This window comes from Falco rusticolus, chromosome 19 (assembly GCF_015220075.1).
Source record: "Falco rusticolus isolate bFalRus1 chromosome 19, bFalRus1.pri, whole genome shotgun sequence".
Classification (NCBI taxonomy): domain Eukaryota; kingdom Metazoa; phylum Chordata; class Aves; order Falconiformes; family Falconidae; genus Falco; species Falco rusticolus.
Genome location: NC_051205.1, coordinates 1114133 through 1134282, shown reverse-complemented (window position 1 = coordinate 1134282; position 20150 = coordinate 1114133). Strand labels below are relative to the sequence as shown.

At 49.9% G+C, this 20150-nt stretch overlaps 1 protein-coding gene and 1 long non-coding RNA gene across 5 annotated transcripts in view; both read right to left on the bottom strand.

Moving 5' to 3' along the window:
- Nucleotides 1–3022: 3022 nt before the first annotated feature.
- LOC119140120 lies at nucleotides 3023–7436 on the bottom strand. Its single transcript, XR_005101563.1, has 2 exons — nucleotides 5869–7436; nucleotides 3023–4836 (listed from the first exon to the last, which is right to left on the bottom strand). It is a non-coding gene; the product is annotated as an uncharacterized LOC119140120 (long non-coding RNA).
- Nucleotides 7437–10126: 2690 nt separating this feature from the next.
- Nucleotides 10127–20150, bottom strand: part of VPS45 (vacuolar protein sorting 45 homolog) — a 28085-nt gene continuing 18061 nt past the window's right edge. The window contains exons 14-16 of one of the 4 annotated variants that reach the window (XR_005101562.1): nucleotides 19925–20056; nucleotides 14589–15117; nucleotides 13505–13578 (exon numbers count right to left, since the gene is read on the bottom strand). Coding sequence is in view for 3 of the 4 variants with exons in the window: in XM_037371178.1 (XP_037227075.1) it covers nucleotides 10632–10719; nucleotides 19925–20056 (220 nt within the window). In the remaining variant the exon portion in view is untranslated. Of the gene's footprint in view, nucleotides 10720–13467; nucleotides 13579–13702; nucleotides 15118–19924; nucleotides 20057–20150 lie in introns of those variants that run through there. The other 3 variants (XM_037371178.1, XM_037371180.1, XM_037371179.1) reach the window with 3 other exon arrangements.

Below are 20150 nucleotides of genomic sequence, written 5' to 3'. Positions count from 1 at the left end.
AAGCGGCCAGGTGGCACCGGGAAGGGTTTCTGCCAAGAAAGTGGCCGAGTGTTTAGAAGTGTAAACAAAAGCGCCCTGCAGAGAGGAAGGGAGGGATTCCCTGGGGAGGGGGCCAGGGGAGAAGGGACCGCTTCCCAGCACAGGGGGGGCTGGTGGCAGGGACTTAACACTGCAAAAAGACTGTCAGATTCAGAGCATGGCTTCCCAAAAGTGAGGAGGGGCTTGGCTTCTTATAAAATAACCTGTTTTCTGCTTATTTGGTCTCCATCCTGTGTCCCCTGTGAGTCCAGAACTATCTGAGCACAGGACCGAGGCCATCAACTGCGTTTATAGATTAAAGAGACATGGAAAAAAGAGAAAAAAACAGAGAAAGGAGGAAATCATTCTGTTCAGAACCAGATAGATAGTTAAAAGGGATTGATCAGTCATTGATCAATTGATCAGTTGCTTGCTTTACAGTGAAAATCTTCCATCCAATCCTTAGTCTGGCACCCACCCACCCTACCAATTGTAGACTGTATTTTAATCCAAGCACTTCGGAATTAATGCATAGAGAATACTGATGATGTACTTGTACTAACATCTTTTAAAGCATTATATGCTGGAAGGAGAAGCAGTGGTTGAGTGCTTGGCTTAGAGACTTATTTTCAGAGCTTTTGTGAGGAAGGGGCTGGCGGGTTTGCATCCTTTTTCCGAGTGCTGGCACTTCTGTAGTGCTTTCCCATCCGTGTTTGAGCTGTGGGCTGTACCGAAAGCCTGGACACTGCAACAAGTTACAGTCCAAGCCAAATCCCCCCTCTACGATGTGCAGAAGAGGGGTTGCTTTTTCCTTTGGTGCCTGTGCAGCCCTGTGGGGCTCAGAAATGGGAGTTGCCATTATTGTGCCTCAGTTTCCCCTTTTAGACCATGAGTATAATCAGGTGGTTTGGGATTTTTTTTTTTACAATTACCGTGTAAAGTTAAGAAGTGGCTAAATGCTTTAGTATTGCTTCCTTTATTCTCTTTGTTAAATTCAGCAGTGTCAGGTGCTAGTCTGTTCTGCTTGAGAGGCTCTGGGTTTGGGGGGGGGGGCACCCCAGCGGAGTAGGGAAGAGCCACAGCGATGGCATGTGTCCACGAGGGCTGCGGAGGCCCAGCAGCAACACCTGCCCCACGTGGCTGGGTTGCGGCACGTGGGCAGAGTTGGAGAAGCAGGTGAGGTGGGATGGTGGAGGGACAAAGATGAGTCATGCTCCCCCCAGCAAAAGTTGCCAGTCTAAAACCCCCGGTGCAGTTTGCAGGGTCTCCTTACTGCATGCCGGACTGTGCCAATTGATTTAATAACATTTTGCCTCCCAACCGGAGTTGTTATTCTTCACGTCCTGTTTTCAGTGGCCAGGTCCTATGGAGCACCCCAGAGGTGGCTGCAGGCCAATGCCAGATGGCACGATGCTGGTAGCAGCGGGAGAGCTTTGTCATGCCCTTTGAATCAAGACTCGCGCTGCTCAGGGCCCACTCTCTTCCCAAATGGTCTCCTTGCGGCACTGTCAGGACGGCCCTGTTACGGTTACACACCGTTTTCACCAGTCGAACTCTGATACTCCGAGTACAGTTTGTCTTGGGCTGGCGTTTGGGGTTTTATCAAGGGATTTCTGTGCCAAAAGACTTACCGTTAGGTGCCTCGTGGGGGTTTTAAAAGTGGATGAAGATGCCTTGCTGAAATCCCATTTAAGCGTCTATACGCTTCCCGCAGCCGTATGCCAAGTCACTTGTGTAATATTCCCCGTTGTCACACACAAATTTTTAAACCAATATACTGCATCCGAAAGTTTGCCATGGACAGGTTTTGCCTGCCACATAAGCTGCCTTTACTAAAGCAGCCGACTGCCATCGTCACGCCACAGTGTGTAGCCGCAGCGTCATCTGACGACGTAAAACTTTGTTTTCATCCAGCGGCATCTGGGTGGCGGAGCGTGGTCTGGGTGCTGGCAGCATGCAGAGGAGACGCCGCCGTCGGAGGAACAGCTGCCTGAGCGGCCATCGGGCGGGAGGTTGGTTTCTTCTGATCCTGAAAAACTTTTTTTTGGTGGTTCCCAATAAACAGCTCTTCCCGCTTCCCCATCAGCAGGTAATCAGTTTATCTGGGCAGTGTAAAAGCAGCTTTGGAAAAAAAAAATACAAAAACCATTCGACATCATAAATCTGTGTGGCACTTCGAAGCCTGTTCTGGTCCGGGGGGAGCGTACAGAGCTCCTTGCTGGAAGGGGCCACCCCTTTCTCACATGAACCACAAAGACAAGGAAATGCAGCGGCCAAGCAGCACTGGGGGTGGCCCAGGAGGGTCTTGGGCCACTTGGGAGCCCTCTGGGTGATGGCCTGGATTTCCACGGGCACTGCTGGCCCTTTGCACCACTCATCTAGCAGAGCTGGGCTCGTGCTGTGCAAATAAACACCCCTGGTCACCTCTTGGTGCCGGGGAAGCCACCTGGTAGCCGCACCAGATAAAGCACCTGCACACACATTCCAGGGAAGAGGAATTTAACTCCTGCTGAAATATTTGGGCTGTTTTGGAGAATACAAGGGGTGTAGCTGGTTGAACAAGCCCACAGGCAGTAGTACGACAGTGACTCACATTTATAAAGGATGTGACCAGTGATTCAGATCTGGAAACATCAACAATTTCTATGGAAGGAAGGGAGATAGGAGGGAGTCCAGCTCCAATTTCCGTACTTGAAACAGGCAGTCACGCTCCCGGCGGTGGGACTGACCCCCGGACATGGGCTGGATTTCCTGGGCTGGGGAAGGTGGCTGGGAGGGATGGGGGTGGTTGTGGCCTTCCTGAGCCACAGTTGCACCAGCGTGGCATGTGAAGCTGTACGGCTGTGCGGTTCTGCCACCCTGTCCCCATCCTTGTCCCCATCCCAGCTGCGGCAAGCCCCGGTTGTGTGATTTGCATTCATGGTTACCACAGTAAATATGGCCTCGTGCCCACAGATGCAAATGGCCCCCAATGAAATCAGCGCATCTCACATACCGGAATAGCTAATGGAAGAATTTAGTCTTTTATTAGCTGCTAATTAACTCAGTCCATAGTTTAACAACCTTTGTGTAGACTGTATTCTGGGATGATTTGTTTTCCCAGTTTGTATTTTCAGTAGCGGTACATTCTTTTATTGTGGTTGCAGGATATATCAAAAGTACCTAATAAATAACACCACAGGAAAAAGCATCTTGTGGCCCGGAGCTGGGAGCAACCACCTGGCTGTGAGCAGGAAAGACAGAACCAGAAACGTTTAGATGATAATGATACAAAACTTCGGCGACGGCTGCTTCAGTACCTTCTGGCGGTACCTCTGAAGAGTTTGTGTCAGGATCTGGGTTTCCTGCCGCGAGGTGCTGGGTGTTATTCGGGTGCTGCAGCGTTGCCCAATGACTTTGGTCCTGGTGCTTGGTGCTGTACGCCGGGAGGTTGCAGCAGAGTATTTCCAACAGCCCCTGTCGTGCTCCAGGACTCCGCTGTGCTCCACCAAACTGCCCCAAAGGCTCCACCTTTGGCTTTGTAAAGCTGTAGTCTGAAAAGCTGCTTCCACAAAGGCTCTCTGTGCTACTCTGCCGACGCAAAGGGCTTCCAGTCTGGGCACAAGGAGACTCTTGCAGTGGCAAGGGGATGCGGGAGGGTCTCCACAGAAGCGTGGGCGGTGGCTGCGGCTGCAGGAATGCTCCTCCGTGCACCTGCCGGCATAAAGGGCTGCAAGCAGGGGAGGCAGGGGAGAAGTGGAGCCTTGGGTCGGTGCACCATCCCTCGCCAGGGGGATGCAAGCCAGAGGCTGAGTTCCTGTACCACATGTTTTGCTCGCAACTGACTTATCTTTTCTCTAAGGGAGCAGGGAACAATGGACTTGAAGGGAATTGCTAATATCACGGCTTTGAGTTTTGTTACTCGGAGCACAGAAATATCATTGTTTTTAAAAGAGGGAGGGAAAGGACCTTGAAAACATTGGCAAAATGAAAAGAGAACCTCTTTCTAAAGTTACGTCGATGTCCTCCTGCTGACTGAGCTCGAACATCCTATTTGCTCTCTGCAGCCCTGATGATGCAGTTCGGCTGCCCTATGATGTGTTGATTCAAAATAAACAGTTACCAAAATACCTTCTTGCTGCAAAAGCAGGACAACAAACACTCTCAGTTTATTTACGTATTTAAAACACACACACACACACACACACACACACACACCCCCCTCATAATTTTGCCTCTGGATATCAAGTGTGAAACTGCTGCTTAGAAGATGAATTGAGTTTAATTAGGACATGTGTTTTTTCTTGACTCTGACGATAATTACAGCACTCTGGTCTGGGAAAGGGGTCTGCCTGGTAGGAGGATTCACCCCTCTGGAAAGGACCAGTCCAGGGGACTGCCTAAGTTTCCTTTAAGGGCCGTGACTCAGCTCTCCTATCTTCTCTCCAAGACTTTCAGGGACTGGTGGCTCAGGTTGGCAGCAGGAGCTGAGCATCATCTCCCGCAGAATGACTCACTCAAGGCTCTGCCCCGTTCCCAACAACTTAAAATGTTCTGTATGGGGCAGGGAGAGGGTGGGAAAGACAGGAGAGAGAAAGGCTGCTCACTCAACAGGGATGTAGTTCTGAAGCAGGTCAGGCTGCGGCTGTGTCCTGATGAAGTATCTTAAATCCTGCAGGAGCTTCCAGTAGGGCAGAACCAGGATCGGAGCTGGAGCTGGAGCCGGAGCCGGAGCTGGAACCCGTCTCTGGCCCATGGCCTGCAGGAGGAGACCCTGGACCTTCGCAGAGTCTGAACCAAGCTCAGCTGGAGAGCAGGTTGGCTTAGACTAGACATGACCTGGCGGGTAGGCAAACACATTTGGGCCACTGGGAACTTGGGGTCAAGGGCAAGTTTGAAGCTGAGCAAAGACAACAGTGGTGAGAGTTAACCCAGGCAGTGCCGGGAGTAACCTCAGGATCTCCCGAGACACAGCCTGGAGCTCTGTCTGTGCCTGCTGTAGTATTTCCCACGTGAAGGTAAATTCTCCTGAGACGAGGCACTTTTATACCAACCTGACTTGACTTCACAGTGCATTCGACACTGTCCCAGTCTAGGTCTAACCAGTATAAACCTACTGCGAAACCAGTGCACCTACTGCATGCCTACCTGGTGGCCATTCTCAGTGACTCTCCTTTTGCTGGCGCTTTAAAGCCTTTGCAAATTTAGCATCTCCTGCAGTACTGCAGATCTGATAGAAAGCAGCCTCCGTGTAACAGAAACAAGCTTATATTTCCCCTGCAGTTTACTTTGGTTATAGACAGGTTTAGAAGTTTGGGTTTGGGGTTTTTTTTTTAAATGAAATGCCTTATCTGCGTGTTCCTACTGCAATATGATTTCCCTTTCTGCCATGACTTCCCTCCCAGAGGTCCAGTTTTATTTAACATCTCTAATTTAATGATGTGGAAGGGGGAGGAAAGCAGCCTGCTAATGAAATTTGCAGAGAGCTAACGAACTGGCCAGCTCTGCAAACCTAGCCCAAGACTGAAAAGACAACACGGGAGGGGGAGGTCAGGAACCAGAGTGGGATATAAGGTGAGCCCTGGCTTGGGAGATTGCAGGCTAACAATCCCAGGGCGGAGAAGGTCTGTGGGGGGAGGTGAGATGGTAAAACAGAGCTGGTAAGGTTGGAGTTCACCCACAGCTTCACACCTTGTGCAGGGCTAGCTCTTCCTGCAGTGCAGGGGCAAACGAGGTAGCAGCATTTGCTGCAGCCAGAACATTAGCAGAGAGGGGAGGAGAGAAACCAACACAACATCTGCCTGGGTCTTGTCAGCCAGCACACAGCCTGAAAAACATGCATCTTGACAGGGTTTTTATGCCCCGACTTACCCCTCTGGGATTGCTCCAGCAACCCTGTCTCTGCAGAGAGTTTCAGCAGCGTGAAGAAGCCCCCGGGCTACACAGAGTTGGAACATGAGCCAGGTTCGCTCCTTGGTGCTGTGTCCTCACCCCCGCTCCCAGCGGGACACAGGTCCACATGTGGGGAACCTCACTGCGTCCCTCAGGTACGGCTCACACTGTCTGGCCGGAGGGATCTGCTCCTTGCCCCACGATGGCTTTTAGCAACATGAAGAAGAGCCATCAAGGACACCTGTGGCGGGGTGCCCGAGGGAGACCACTAGCCAGGCTTGGCTGGCCCCCTTGCCACTACAGGGCTTTGCTCCATCCCACATTGCTCCACATCAACAGGACTTACTTGTGATGCTAAGATAATTCCCAGGGATTTAGGAGCTCATTTCATTTGATCTGGCTTGTTAATTCCCAAGTCAATCGCTGATTAGAGGCCACGTGTCAAGAGATCTGGAAACTCACTTGCAGGTTTCTCAGCTGGGCCCTTTGTGTATCCGGGGGGATTGCAGGGTCCTGGCATCCACGGCTGCTGCCACTCAACATGGTTATGCCGAGGGTGGCAGGCTGCCGGCAGCCGCGTAGGACAGAGCGAGCAAGGAGGGCAGTAGCAGGGGCAGCTGGGGGGCCCAGGTCCCGCCATGCTCACGAGGGGGACAAATTTACTGGGTGGAACTAAGGGGACTCTCGCCCCTCATTAGGACCAGCACCACTTGTGATAGCCCCACTTTGGTCAGCATGTTACAGATGAAACAAGAGCAAAATCCTTTCTTTCTGATCTGTCTTAAACTCCTTCTAAGGAAGGAAAAGCTGGAAACAAAAAGGAGTTTTTATTTCACAGCGCTCAAAATATTTTGGTACTTTCTAAATGAAAAGTTTCTCCAGAGTTTTGATACCGAAAAAAACAAGAACACCCCCCCCCCCCATTCAACAAAACTTGTTTGCAAAGTGTTTCGATGCTACAGCACTTGCATTTTTCTCTGAAAAAGCAGCTTTGTTGCAAAAACTTTACTTAGCTCCAGCCTCATCCATTTTCAGCATCATGCAGAGGTATCACCTCCCTTTCTCCGTAAACTATTATCATCACGTCCTCCACATAACAGCAACTTGCACTTTGGGTACGGAAAACAGCAAGGGACATTATTCCATCCGTATTCTCTTGTTATTCCTGCTCCTTGAACAGACTGAAGCTGTGGCCAAAAGAAGAAATTACAAGGCTCTTCCCATTTTGCCAGGAGCCTAGCAATTGCCCAATAAATCTCCATCTGCAGAAGTATTAGTCACCCGTGCCAAGGAAAGAAGCAAGGGTTTGAATGACTGAGACTCTCCCATTTTGCCTCTGTGAGCGCAGGAACAATACAAGCTGAGCCACAAAAAGCCAAGTGATAAAGGAACCAGCCTCGCAGAGAGTCTTCCCACCTCCTACCAAGGGCCCTGCTGTTTCCTTTTCGGCTCAGTGATTTTTCCATGAGAAAATGCCCTGGGAAACTGGTTTTTCAGTGTGTGGGGACTTTTGTTCATGATGCCCTAAACCAGAGTCATGGTACGCTTTTCCTTCCAGATGGGAAAACAGAATCTTCTGAAGACGTCAGAGGAAGGCCCCTGGGAGCTGCTTCTCTCTCCCACCCCCACCCCCCATCCAGCAAGTTACATGGCCTCCAGAAGGTAAATTAATACCCCCACATCTCCTATGGGCTAAAATTATCTTGGGTGTGATCTGTGCACTCACTGGCATGGCAGAAAGCTCCGAAAGAGAAGACACAGCAAAATCCAATGGCTAAAAATTGAAGCCAGTCCAATTTTAGCTACAGTGTGTATATAAAAAGAAAAAAAAGAAAGCCAGGGAGAATAGGCAGTCTGGGGATATGTGTTTTTAAACAAAGACCGGGTACATTTTTAACGTGCACTTTAGCTTAAGCAGTTATAAATGAGATGTAGGAACTACTAAGTAGAGTTCTCGCGGCTCATGTGGCTCAGGATGGGTTTAGAGCTCTGCGTGAACCAGTTCCCTGGTCATTGCTCAAGCGCGCTCATTTTACACCAGCACAAAACTTTGTGAGCAAAATCCTCACCGCTGCCTGGAAACAGGGCAGCAGAGGCGAGCCTGTGTTACACCCAGGACCCGAAGCTCTGTGCAGGACAGGAGATACGTAGGGTGCCTGAGCCTGGGGTGTGTGGGACGCCCGTCTCCCCAGCAGGACTCAGCCTCCAAGATGGATTCGCGGCCCGGGAATTGTTCTTGACAATCTCTAGAGAACAGCAGGGATGCCCATCGGGAGGCAGCCCCCTCAACAGCGCCTACTCTGCTGAGAAAGGATGCTCCGGACCCGCTCCATGCCTCCACGGGGCCCACGGCAGGAACTGAGCTCGCTGGGGAGAGCTGAGGGCTCTGACGAGCACTGGCAGAGCTTGGCTCAGCGCTGCGGTGCTCTAGCAAGGGCTCCTGCTCTGTCGAGTGATTTCACTCCCCGCTGCACTGAGAGCAGGTGCCCTGGAGGCCTCTTTGCTGCTGGCCCAGCAGAAATCCCAAGCCGGGGATTTCGACCAGAGAGCCTACTTTTGCTTCATTTCTGAGGAATGATTTGCGGTGCCTGCAGGAAAGCAGTGGGATTCCAAGCAGGAAGAGGGGGCTGAGCTGAGACAGCATGAGATACAAGGTCCAAATGCGACTGGAAAAAAAAATAAAATAACCCAAAGCCCAGCATTGCGCCGCTTCTCTCCAATTCTTTATCTGCTCTGGTTTAAAAATCTCTTTTGTTTACCGCAACGCTGATCACAAGGGAGGCAGCCAGCCTTAGGTGATGTCAGCTCTGCATGAGCCTTTGCAAAGGGTGGCACTGTGATCCTCCAAGCCGCCATGTGAAGCAAAGGGAAGGGCGAGGAAGCACGGGGAGCAGGACTAGGCAGAGGGCAGGGATGGTTCCCGAGGACTTTGTGTCAGGCTTGGTCCAAACTTCCAGCGCCTGCATTTGCCAGTAAGCAAAAATGCGTACCAAGGAGGCTGTGAAAAGAAACCCACAGGAGGCGGATTTCACTTCAGCAAGGTTGATGCAACATCACACGTTGTAGGAGTCTCTTAATCCACTACTTAATCCACTACCAGGAGCACAACCTTTTACAACACGCTGTTAGGAAACTGAGCTGCCCGATAAGGTTAGAGCCGGCTGGCTAAATAAACCAAATGTTTTGTGGGGTCCCTCTGCCTCCTGCCTCCAGCAACAGTGGCAACCCCACCTTGGAAGGGCACTACAGGCAGGAGAGGAGCAAAATGTGTTGGTTTCCTAGCTGCGAGGATGAAAGCGGTGAATTGGAAACCATGCCAGTCCCCATCCCTTCCAAAACACTGCCTGCCGCTCCCGAGTGAGGAAGGAAACGCTCCCTAATGATTCGACGTGGAAACTGCCCCACTGGCCTGACCCCGCTGTTTTCACGCGAGCGCCCTGGAGCAGCTCCACCGCGCATGTACCATCAATCCCTCAGCACTGCGGGGAGATTTTTGGATGGACAGGCGCCCAGGCTCGGAGTGACCTTGCTTTAGGGAATTAAGCCAGAGAAATGAGTGTGAATTCAAGTACTTTCCATCCACAGCAGCTCTGCAGAGCTCTCGGGGAGCTAGAGGTTCAGTCTTACTTAATTATGGGAAGAGATAAGGGAAAGACTTGCTCATCGGTAGCGGACGTGCACAGAAGCCAGGCATCCAGTCTGCTAATGTCTGTTTTGACTCTTCACCTGTGATGCTTTTCACAGTTCCTGTACCTAAAATAAATAGAAACTCGGGGCGGTGAGGGGTGTGTGTGTGGAATTTCTCCTGAAGGGGCAGAGCCTGCATTTCTCTCTGGGTGCCTGCACCCTAGAAGGAGGCAGGGGCTGGGATTTACAGCTCCCACCCTGCTTGTCTCCACCTTCCCCAGAGCCAGGGAAGCAGAGCGAGTACTTTCTGCTCTAGCTCCCATGCCCAGACGAATGCCAACCGGCCTCCTCTGTTCCCAGGTCTGCTCCACAATTACAATCCTCTTGTTTCTTTTCGAATACAACACCGTTTTCTTACTGCTAGAGTTATTTTTATTGTTAAAAAGAAATCACAACACATTTCCAGTTCATAACATGGAAGCAAAAACAGGGCTGTGGGGTTGTGTTTGTTTCTTAAGGTAAACAGAAGCTCCTAAAGAAGACTGAGAATGCAATTATACCTCAGCGGCATTACAAAAGGGATCTCAGGAACCATTTAATAGACAAGAGGTTCAGTCAAAATGAGTTATTTAATAGGACACAAAATATACAGACAACTCAGCAGAGCAAAGGGCTTCTGGTGCCCATCACTTTCACCTTCCAGAGATGCACACAAAACCCTGGGCCAGGATCATTAGACATTCATTAGGGGACTCATACCATGTGTTTTGACAAATTGACTAAGAGCGCAGCTTTCCCACGAATTCGATGCTTCTGTAGCAGCATTTTTCCCAGGCTCTCCTGCAGGTCACGGCTCCAACTGCACAGCCACGTCCCAGTCAGAGATGTGTTTATGAGGAGACAATGAGGGTGCTGCAGTTTGGGGCATGTCCTGGTTCATCAGGGCAGGTGCCATCTCCAGCATTCACTGCCCTGATGCTTCTCATGCCCATTAGGGTTCCTGGCATGGGTGGGGGAAGCTACGGCAGCAGCGCAGGAACGTCCAGTTCTGCTCCAAAGCCATACGGGCAGTTTGTGGAAGCTCCGGATGGGCGAGACAGCGATTTCTCCAAGATTCACCATCTGCTGCTTGACCTTGGCGTAACTTGAGAGCTCTCAGTGCTTCGGCCGCGGAACCCCGAAGCTGTAACTTCCTCGAGGAAGCTGCCAAGCAAAGTTAAAGTTAGCAGAGACAGGGGCCAACTTTTCACTCATACAGACAGAAAGTAACCACATGGCGTGGCCTCAAGCCTCTGAACAAAACCAGCAAGTGCTCTACAACCTCAGCGCTATGAAAACATCTGTTTCCTCCCCTGGTGTCACTGGGATGGGGGGACAGAGTCACAGAATCATCGAATCATTTAGGTTGGAAAAGACCTTTAAGATCATTGAGTCCAACTGTTAACACTGCCAAGTCCACCGCTAAACCATGTCCCGAAGTGCCACATCTACACACCTTAAATACTTCCAGCCTCTTCCCTGGGCAGCCTGTTCCAGCGCTTGACAACCCTTTCAGTGAAGAATTATTTCTTAATATCCAATCGAAACCTCCCCTGGTGCAACTTCGGGCAGTTTCCTCTTGTCCTGTCACTCCTTCATATGTGGTGATGGTGGCAAAGAGGAGAAGACCTGCCCACAACAGCACATGATCCAAGAAACCACTCACCCACCCCCAAACAGGGATCTGGGTCCCAACGGTTTTGCTCCTTTCCCTCATCAGGCTCATCTCAAACCCAGCAGCTCCCTCCCCCTGGGGACCAAAATCTGGAGCACCAAAATCTGGGGCTCCCAGCATGGATCACCAGGTCAATGCCTTCACTGAACATGGCCATTCATCCTCAAACACTCCGCCCGCCCGCGAGGCCTCGTCTCTCCCCGTGCCGTGAACTGCGAGGCTTCCAAAAGGAGGGCAGCAGCTCCCCGCGGGCTCAGCTCGGCATCTGGACGGTACTGGCAGCCCCGCTCGCCTTGCAGCAACAAAGCCAGGAAGGCCAGCGTTCAGGCTGCTTGTTCTGCTCACTCTCAGCCTTCCTGTGCGGATGATAAGGCAGGAAGAGGCAGGGTGGAAACCTCCTGCTGAGGCATCCTTGACTTTCACAGCCAGGGCTTTCTGGAAAGCAGCCCCTCGAGCAGCCTGGGGCAGGGCTTGTGCCTCACACCCCAGCTCTGCAGCCTCGTCCCAGGGCTCACATCCACGGCAAGACCCTCTCTCCAGCTTCCAGCCTCTTTACACCACACTCAGATCTAAATAATGAGCCACATGGAAACCTCTGGGCACTAACCCTTCATTCAGCTGGATCTCAAGAAAGTTTCAACCCAGTAAAATGCTTAAGCACACACTCAGCTTCATCCCAGCCTCTCCTCTGTGTGATCTTCCCAGGAAACTTAACCGAGTTTGGGGGCTGGACCCCAAGAAACTTGTCAGTTTGAGACTCAGGCACAAGTTTGCCTTGTAAAGCCAAGTGAATAGTTCAACCACACACCAGAGCAAGGGTTCCACACAAAAAACCCCCAAAGTCACCACACTCAAGAGACACATTTGAACAGGTAAATTACTTCTCAAGAAAAGGCTTGTCAGGTGGAGAATTGCTTCCAGAGGCTGGTGCTGGCCAGCTGCAGAAGGAAAAGAAGAAAAATAGGTCGAAGCAGGCAGCGAGCAGGCAGCAGTTACTGAAAATGTCTGGGAGGCAGGAGGGCTGGGCTCCGTGTCTTGCTCTGGTTCAGATCCTGAGATCGGAATCTGCAAGACCATTCAGTCCTAGCCCAAATCTGTTTCCACTTAAGCCCCATTACGTCTTTAGGAGCACAGTTAGGCTAAGCATTTGCTAGTTTGGAAAGTCCCGTTCTGGAATGCTTGCGATGCATCTTAAAAGCCTTGTATGGCCACGGCTGAAGTCACGATCACTGTGGAGGCAACTCTGTCAGCAAAGAATTTCTGCTGCAGGCAGAACTGGGGTTGCTGGGTGCTGGGTTAGGTGGAAAGAGAGAGGATTTCTACCTTGATGAGTCTGCAAAATGAATTTCACCCATTCTGTCACCGAGCAGTCTTCTAAGGACAGTTTTAGCCCTGAAGCGTGCCACGGCGTTTCAGTTTCCAGGCCGACACCTGTCATGAGCACAGATTCATTTCTTATCTGGGTGGCCTGGTAGGCGCAGCAGGCTGCGAAGCAGGTACACACACAGAGCTGGAGCTGCACCAAGGTCAGCTGCGTCACGCCTGCACCCCGGCAGCCCCAGCCCTGCCTCACAAAGCACAGCAGAGCTGAATCCAGCAAAGCACGCCAGAGCAAGGGAGGCTAAACCTCGGGAACACCGTTGTTTAAATAGGTCTAAAAGTGGGTTAAGGTTTGAAACTAATTCAATCCTTTCAAGACGGGGAAAAAAAAAACCCCACCAACCCATCTTTGAAAGAATGCTTTAAAGCTCTTTGCATTGTTTTTGTTTGATTAGAGGCTTTGATATGCTTTGGTATGGCACTCCACCTGCAAAAGGCGAACAGGAGCACAGCCTGCAGAGGTGAGCGCTAGACTAGGACCAAAGCTTGGACCTAGTCCCAGTTTCACCAGCAAGCAACAGCTCCCTCCTGCCCCTCGCTGCTGCTCCCCACCTCCGTCTTTCATGTGATTGGCCTTGTCTGGAGTATAACACACCGACCAGACCGTCTTCTGCGTGCTGATACAGCTCCCGCGCAGCCGGGTCTCCGCACGCCGCTGTAACACAAACACCCGGGCAAGACACAGGTGAGCAAACCTTCAAGTGACATCCCTCTACGCCTGACGGGATGTGTCTGATGGCCCACGGAACGCTGCTGGCATTACTTCATCGCAGTTACTTACACCTGCAGGTCTGTGCAGTTTGGGAGGCAGCGGAACGCTTCGCAAAACCACAGCAACGCTCCCACGTAAGATCTAATGAGGATATGTTACCAGGAGGATGGTTACTCTGGCAATGCGATACAGTGCTACCAGTTTCTAGGTTGACTCATTCCTTCAATATGCTGATCAAGTTATCTGAATGTTAATGCTTAAAAAAACAAACAAAAAAAAAAAGGTAAAAGAAAGAAAAATCAGGATACACCATAAATCCTACAAAAACATGATTCCCCTCAAACAGGTCTAAAATAGGTCTACCTGCCCAGGTTGTGAATCTTGAGGGGTTTAAAAAAAAATAAATAAATTAAAAAAAACACAACCTCATGCAAATGCCTGCACCAATTTCCAGATCTCAACACCGCACCACTTGAAATGGGCGGTCTGGGAGGGCAGGTGCCCGATTTACAAGAGGTGTCCAGGAACACCGCTTGCGCTCTGGTCATTCAGCGCTGTGATTACAGCTCGAGAGCTGTCCCTCCTCCAGTTTTATTTTTAGGCATTAGAGTCAGGCAGACTGAGTTCTCAACAGAGAATGACTTGCTTTTATTTTTAAAGGGGACTCCTGTTTATTTCCAATCTGGAGAGAAAGTTTCTGCATGTGGAGAGGGAGACGCAGGGAGATGTTGTCCCTTTATATCTCAGGAAGGTCTTAAAAGTGGGCAGCACGACCACCTCTGAGCATCTCCTGCAGAGAAGATCTCCCCCAAGAACCAAACTCCGGAGGGGTGAGCTGGAGCACAGTAAAAACGCACCGTGCTGTGGCTGTTGTTACCTGCCAGGACCCTGAGGGTCCTGCCAGGAGCCAAGTGAGCACCTAGCACAGTGGTCACAGCTACTCCAGCTCCACCTGGGCAAGCCTCTGCTCGGGGTGCAGCTCTCAAATCACGAGGAGAATCCGAAACAACCTCTCCACTCTACTCCCAACCCTCCCTCTCTGGTAGGGAGGAACCACGGCTGCTCCTGCACACCCCTGGCAGAGGCACAGGTAGCCGGTGACCAGTGGCCATCACCAGTCTGCGCCAGCTAAGCACACCGCAGCCGCGCCTGGCACCGCCGGGCTATCGCTGGAACTGGGTAAGTGGGTCAGGCTAGCTATCCCCTTGGATTAGTCACAGCAGGTTTGTGCTTAACCTGTGCTCTGGATGAGTCAGCCCCACGCACCAGATGTTCCTCCTGGTCTTGCTCTTCCATTTTTAGCCAATTATTGATCTTTTTAACCCTTTCTCCTCCAATTTCTTTGAAATCCATTTGCTTCTGCAGGAAAAAACCAGAGCTGCTTGCCCATGGACCTGGTGGTAAAACTGTTGGCCAACAGCAAGGAGTCTGTTCCCTCACTCTGGATTTTCTTTAGGAAGCGGGGAAGCCGGAGCCACCAACAGCAAGGAATTGGTTCCCTCACTCTGGATTTTCTTTAGGAAGCGGGGAAGCCGGAGCCACTTCTTCCCAACCTTCAGCCCAGAGAAGGGGAGCAGTCAGGAGGCACTGCCAGCCACGTTAGGCTCCCGGACTCCTTCAACTCGAAGTCCAGTACTTCTGTTCTTGGCTTTTCTCTCCCTGCCCTGATGCCTAAGATCTCTCTGGGTTCTGCATTTTGGTGTGAGTTCACGACCTTCCAAAACATGAACTTAAGGAATGGAAAGCAACTGAAAACTTTGACTCCACCACAGTTTTGCCCCAATTCGTCTGGCTCCTGCAAGTAATTACAGATGTTGCTATGGTCAGTGTTCAGGAATGGCACCAAGTCAAGAAAGAACTCTCACCATAATTTAAATACATATTACATATGTATTTTTTAAAGAACCTATGATTAATTATCCCCAGCCTTCCAACCCTTCCATTACAGCTCATTATATTACAGGGGAAAAAAAAAAAACCAGACAGGAGCCCTACACTCTAATTCTTCATTTCTCAAGCGGTTCGACCCCCGGCTGGCCAGAACGGCGTAGCTGCAGGCTGCGTCCCCGGCACAAGCTGCTGGAGAAGGGCTGCATCCAGCGGCAGATGTGGCATTTCGATTCCCATCAGCTGGGCACAGCAATGCCACGAGCTGTTGCCTAGGCTCAGCAGGCAGGAAAACACAGCCAGGAAGGTTTTTTTACCTTTTTGACAATCAAGTCATAATAGAAATATTTTTAGTAGGGCTGCCAAAATTTCAAAAGTAACAGAGGCAGCCAATCTGGTTTGAGTAGAAAAACACTGAAAATTCCTTGACAACAACAGATTTTTTTTCTACCCTGCTGATGTTTCTCAAAGGATCTCAGAGCCTTACCAAATGCGTATCTGTACACCCTCCTAGACTTAACAGCGCTAGGGTTGCCTGTTAACGGGAACAGAGGGAAAAAAAGAAAAAAAGACTTAAGGAAACAGGGATGAAGCAGATTTAAGGCCTCATCTGCAGCAAAACTGAGCGTGCACAATCAGAGAGATCTTCTGATCTTTGGATTTCTAGATTTCTCTGGCTTTCCCCACCTGACTTTTCAGCACCCCCGCTGCTTTAATGCATTTTTTTTTTCCTCCCAGCTCTCGGTTGCAGCCAGGAACAGAAGACCCAAGCCACATTCCCAACCCTATCACCAACTGACCTGCCCACAGGTAGTATCAGGAAAGAGGCCGAGGAATATGTGTGCTGCATGGATTTAGCTGCTGGAGGTAGAGGAGGGAAGACAGGAAACAAAAATTTTCTCCGCTCTTGTAAAGCCACTGGCATTCTTTTTGAGCAGGAATAAATAAATAAATTCCGACAGTGGAGCCTGTTAGCTTCTGCAGCCTGACTGATTTATAAAGAATCCCTTCGACTACACGCCTCATATCAGAGTATGAGCATTATTATTAGACACCTGCCTCTGTTTTGCATCTATATGGATATAAATCCGCGAAGAGCAACAGGGACGCATTCTCCTTGACACGACCGCGCCGCATCAGGAAACTCCAAGCAGCTACATACTATGCCCACTTCAGGACCCTCTTTGCAAACACGGAATGTTGTGGGTTTCGTTCCTATGCAGAGTACTTTTCCCTCCCACATTTTAAAGGCTCTACGTACAGTATATTCACCGGACAATACAGATGGCCTCTTAAACAGATAAGCTTCCCACAAATATACAGCTCTAACAACATAACCAGCTCCAAAGGCTTGTTTGTCTTCTGCTTTGTAAAAAAGCAGAATGGATATCCCTTAAGCCATCCCCCACCCTATAAACACAGATGTTGATCGCAATTTAAGTTGGACTGGTAAGAACAATGAAAGCACAGGATTAGTGTGCTTACATCAGCTGCTCAGCGCATTATTATTAAAATCTCCTTGTTTATTGTGACATATCAACCCTAATCCAGCAGACATAAGCAACAGTTCATTAAAGGAAGGCCAGCGGATTACTGGACGAGTTAGGACACAATAAAATCTAGGTTTCCTCACACGAGGCACCTTGCTGTATTTGCCAAAATACCCATGATCCTCGCATACTTTTCTAGAATTGCGGTTAACATTCAGTGGACAGGAAAATTCTTCATTTCTCAGGTGTCTGGAGCAAGTCGGCTCGCTCGGCTGCACAGGCTGCTCCTCCTCTGTGTGCAGGAGCTAAGCAGGCCAGCCCTCCCTTGGAAAGGGCTCGAGATTATTGACTCAAAAGTTCTAAGTTATTATTATTATTATTAATTTGGCCTCTCATCATTAAGGAAAATCTTATTCAAGGCACTAGGGAACAGCAAATCATTTGGGGCGAGACTACTTTTAGAATGGGACCCTCGGCAGTCCTTATCCCGGAGTTCCCAGACAGGACCTTGTAGTAGTCAGCCCTTAAAAAGCAACAGCTTTCTTTTTCTTTTTTTTCACTTCATTCTTTGAAATGCAAATTTTGATACAGTATCCTAGTTTTTCTGTAAATAATTCAGAGACTGCGCCAAAACGTAGTCGCGGTAGAAGCCCTAACTCACTAATGTTACTCATTACAGCACAAATCTAAGAAGCGGAGCCCAACAGTGTAGCTGCAAATGTTGAACGTCATCAAGCAGAAGTGAGAGACAGTCCCACCTCGGAGACCTTCTGCTTCGCACAGACAAAGAAAGGTGACCACTGTCACCTAACAGGTCGTCAGCAGAGCTGGGACGGCAGCCTAAAGCTCGAACCACCTTTTCCCACCCTGCTCGCCGCACTACTGCTTTCCTACTCCCACTCAAAACACTGCTGGTGAGTTTTCTCTGTTCCCCCTCCCCAAGTGACAGTTTTTGCTGAATCTGCTGCACCGATACACTTTCAGGGCAGGTCTCCACCTCCAGTATGGTGTGACAAACTACACCATCCCAGAGATCTCTGTATCGCTTACTCTGGTTTTTGTGTTTAGTGTGGTCCGACGACAGTACCAGGTTCACGGGACAGGTGCCGGTAAAAGTTTGATGCAGGAGTGTCGGTAGATGTCAAAATCAGTCTCAAAATGCACCGGTACACTAAGAGGTTGGAGTGGATGCCAGGCTGAATATGAACCAGGTTTTTTTTGCGTCCTTGCAAGCTGACAATTTACTTAACTTCTTTCTTTTTATCAGTCAAAGAGCAGCTAGTATGTCCACTGATCTCTTTTTCTTACTATTTCTAGGCTTGGCTGGAACAGGATTTAGTTCAAAGGCTACTCAGTAAAGCAGCAGGTTGAGCAAGCTGGGTAATTTGGGCAGGAATTGGTTGATATGTGGGCTAATACAGACTTGCCTTTGTAACCCAGTTCATCAAAGCAATTTACTTCTGGGCTAGCATCAATTCAGGAGCTTTCCAATCAACCGACATTAAGCTAAAGTAAGGACCAAATTTCCGAGCAGGCACTGTGAATTTGGAGGGTTTGGGCATTTTACTGAGTGAGCGATGATAGCAATCACTGGATTTCCTTGCGAGAGAATTGTTCCTGCTTCTGTGCAGGCAGCTTTGGAGCCTGAAGATCCCTTACAGGCATGAAAAAGAAGGCCAAAAGTGCAGGGATTTTATAAATATCACACTGGACTCTAATGCAGCAGCAGCGTACATATATGGTCTGAAAACCAAGCCATTTTTTAGCCTACTTGCTACACTTGAGTCCACCTGTCAGTAACTGAGATCAATGAAGTACTTGACAGCTTTATTTCTGACACGCGACGCCTGCGGTGTTAAAACTGTGTGTTTCCTGAACTCCAGGAGAGTGCTGAGGCACCCAAAGCTGTTATGTCAGCTCTGCAAATTTCACCCCAAATATTGAGATGTATTAACTTTTGCTTCCTGCTGCAGGACTGCATTCTGTCTGTGTTTCTACGTGGTAATGCTGAAGCTCTCCTCCCACCCCAGCTCAGAGCCACGCGCTCCCTTTAAGCTTAGAGCAGCTGCTGGACAACGCCAGGTTCTCTCCCTGGACTTAGATTTCACCACGCTTCCTGCTGCAACACATGGGAGAGATGTGGGTCACCTGTCACATTCCTGCCGTTACCGTCCTTCCGATAACCCACTGGCTCCCGGCCACGGCAGCACCATGACCCACAGGGACAGACAGGGGTGGTGGGAAGGAGGAAGGGACGTAAATGAAACAATTTGTGCTCCTTCGCTTGGCTAGCAACAAGCCCTGCTGATAGGAGACAATCCCCAGTGTGGTCTAAATTTTCACCTGTGCTCAAATACTCAGATGAATAATCTGGGTCCAGGAAACATTATTTGTGTTTATCAGCCAGATGTTTCACAGGAGATAAACCCAGCGTTCCGCATTGACAGGAATTTTGGGCCAGCCACAGCAAAGCAGTTGCAGGTTTCTGTACAAACCGTGTGACTCATGTGACCCTCAGGAATGGCTCACTCAGCTCAGTGCAGGGGACGTGAAATATCGTCAGCGCTGCCTGACACGAGCCCTTCGGCTCCGACTGTCAGCTGCTGGAACACCCCAGAGACAGTGACCGAGGAAATCAATGAAGCTCCACGTGGTCGCTGCTCCGCGGCACTGCTCAGTCCCTGGAGGGATTAAACCCTTACAAATGTCTGGCCTCCCAGGAAAGGCAACTCGGAACGTACGGCAAACCAATAAGGAAAGCTCAGCTCTCCAGGGAGAAATGCAAAAGGCACAGCCAATACTCTGCAGGCTTGTGGGCGGCAGAGAACGTGCTAGCAGGGTAATCACAGAACTCAGTTCTAATCATAGGTACATTAACTTCACTGCTCTCAAATGCAGTTGCTCCATCAAGAGCAGTGAGACCACAGTCAGTTTTGAATTCCTGTGTGCTGCACTGGCTTCTCATTCATATTAAGAGTGTGTGGTGAATTACAAGCAGGAAAAACTATACACATTTACTTCCCTGCCCTTGAATTCAGTAAAATGCACATTAAACCTTCAGCTTGGTAATATGTCCCTCAGCCATAATGAGCAGAGCTGGGCTCGGACCATTTACACACATTTCTGTGTTTTACTGCGCGATAAAGATCCCTCAGGCATCGCAAATTCATGCTCACATCAGCAGTTTTGCATACTCAGAGTCCACAGTAAGGAACAGGCTATTACCTTTTTGTGTTGTGGATTGTGGTCCCACCGAGGACGATCCGGACCCCCGGGTTGGTGCGGTTAAGGTTATAGACAGTCAGCGCCTCTTCGTAGGTGGCCCCTCCAATAATGAACACGACAATGTCTTGGGGCCTGCAATAAAGAGGCAAATGTTGAGACGGCATCAGACTAAACACGAGGACAAATCCTGTCCCCCTCACCAGGTGCTGAGGCCGTGATCCTGCTG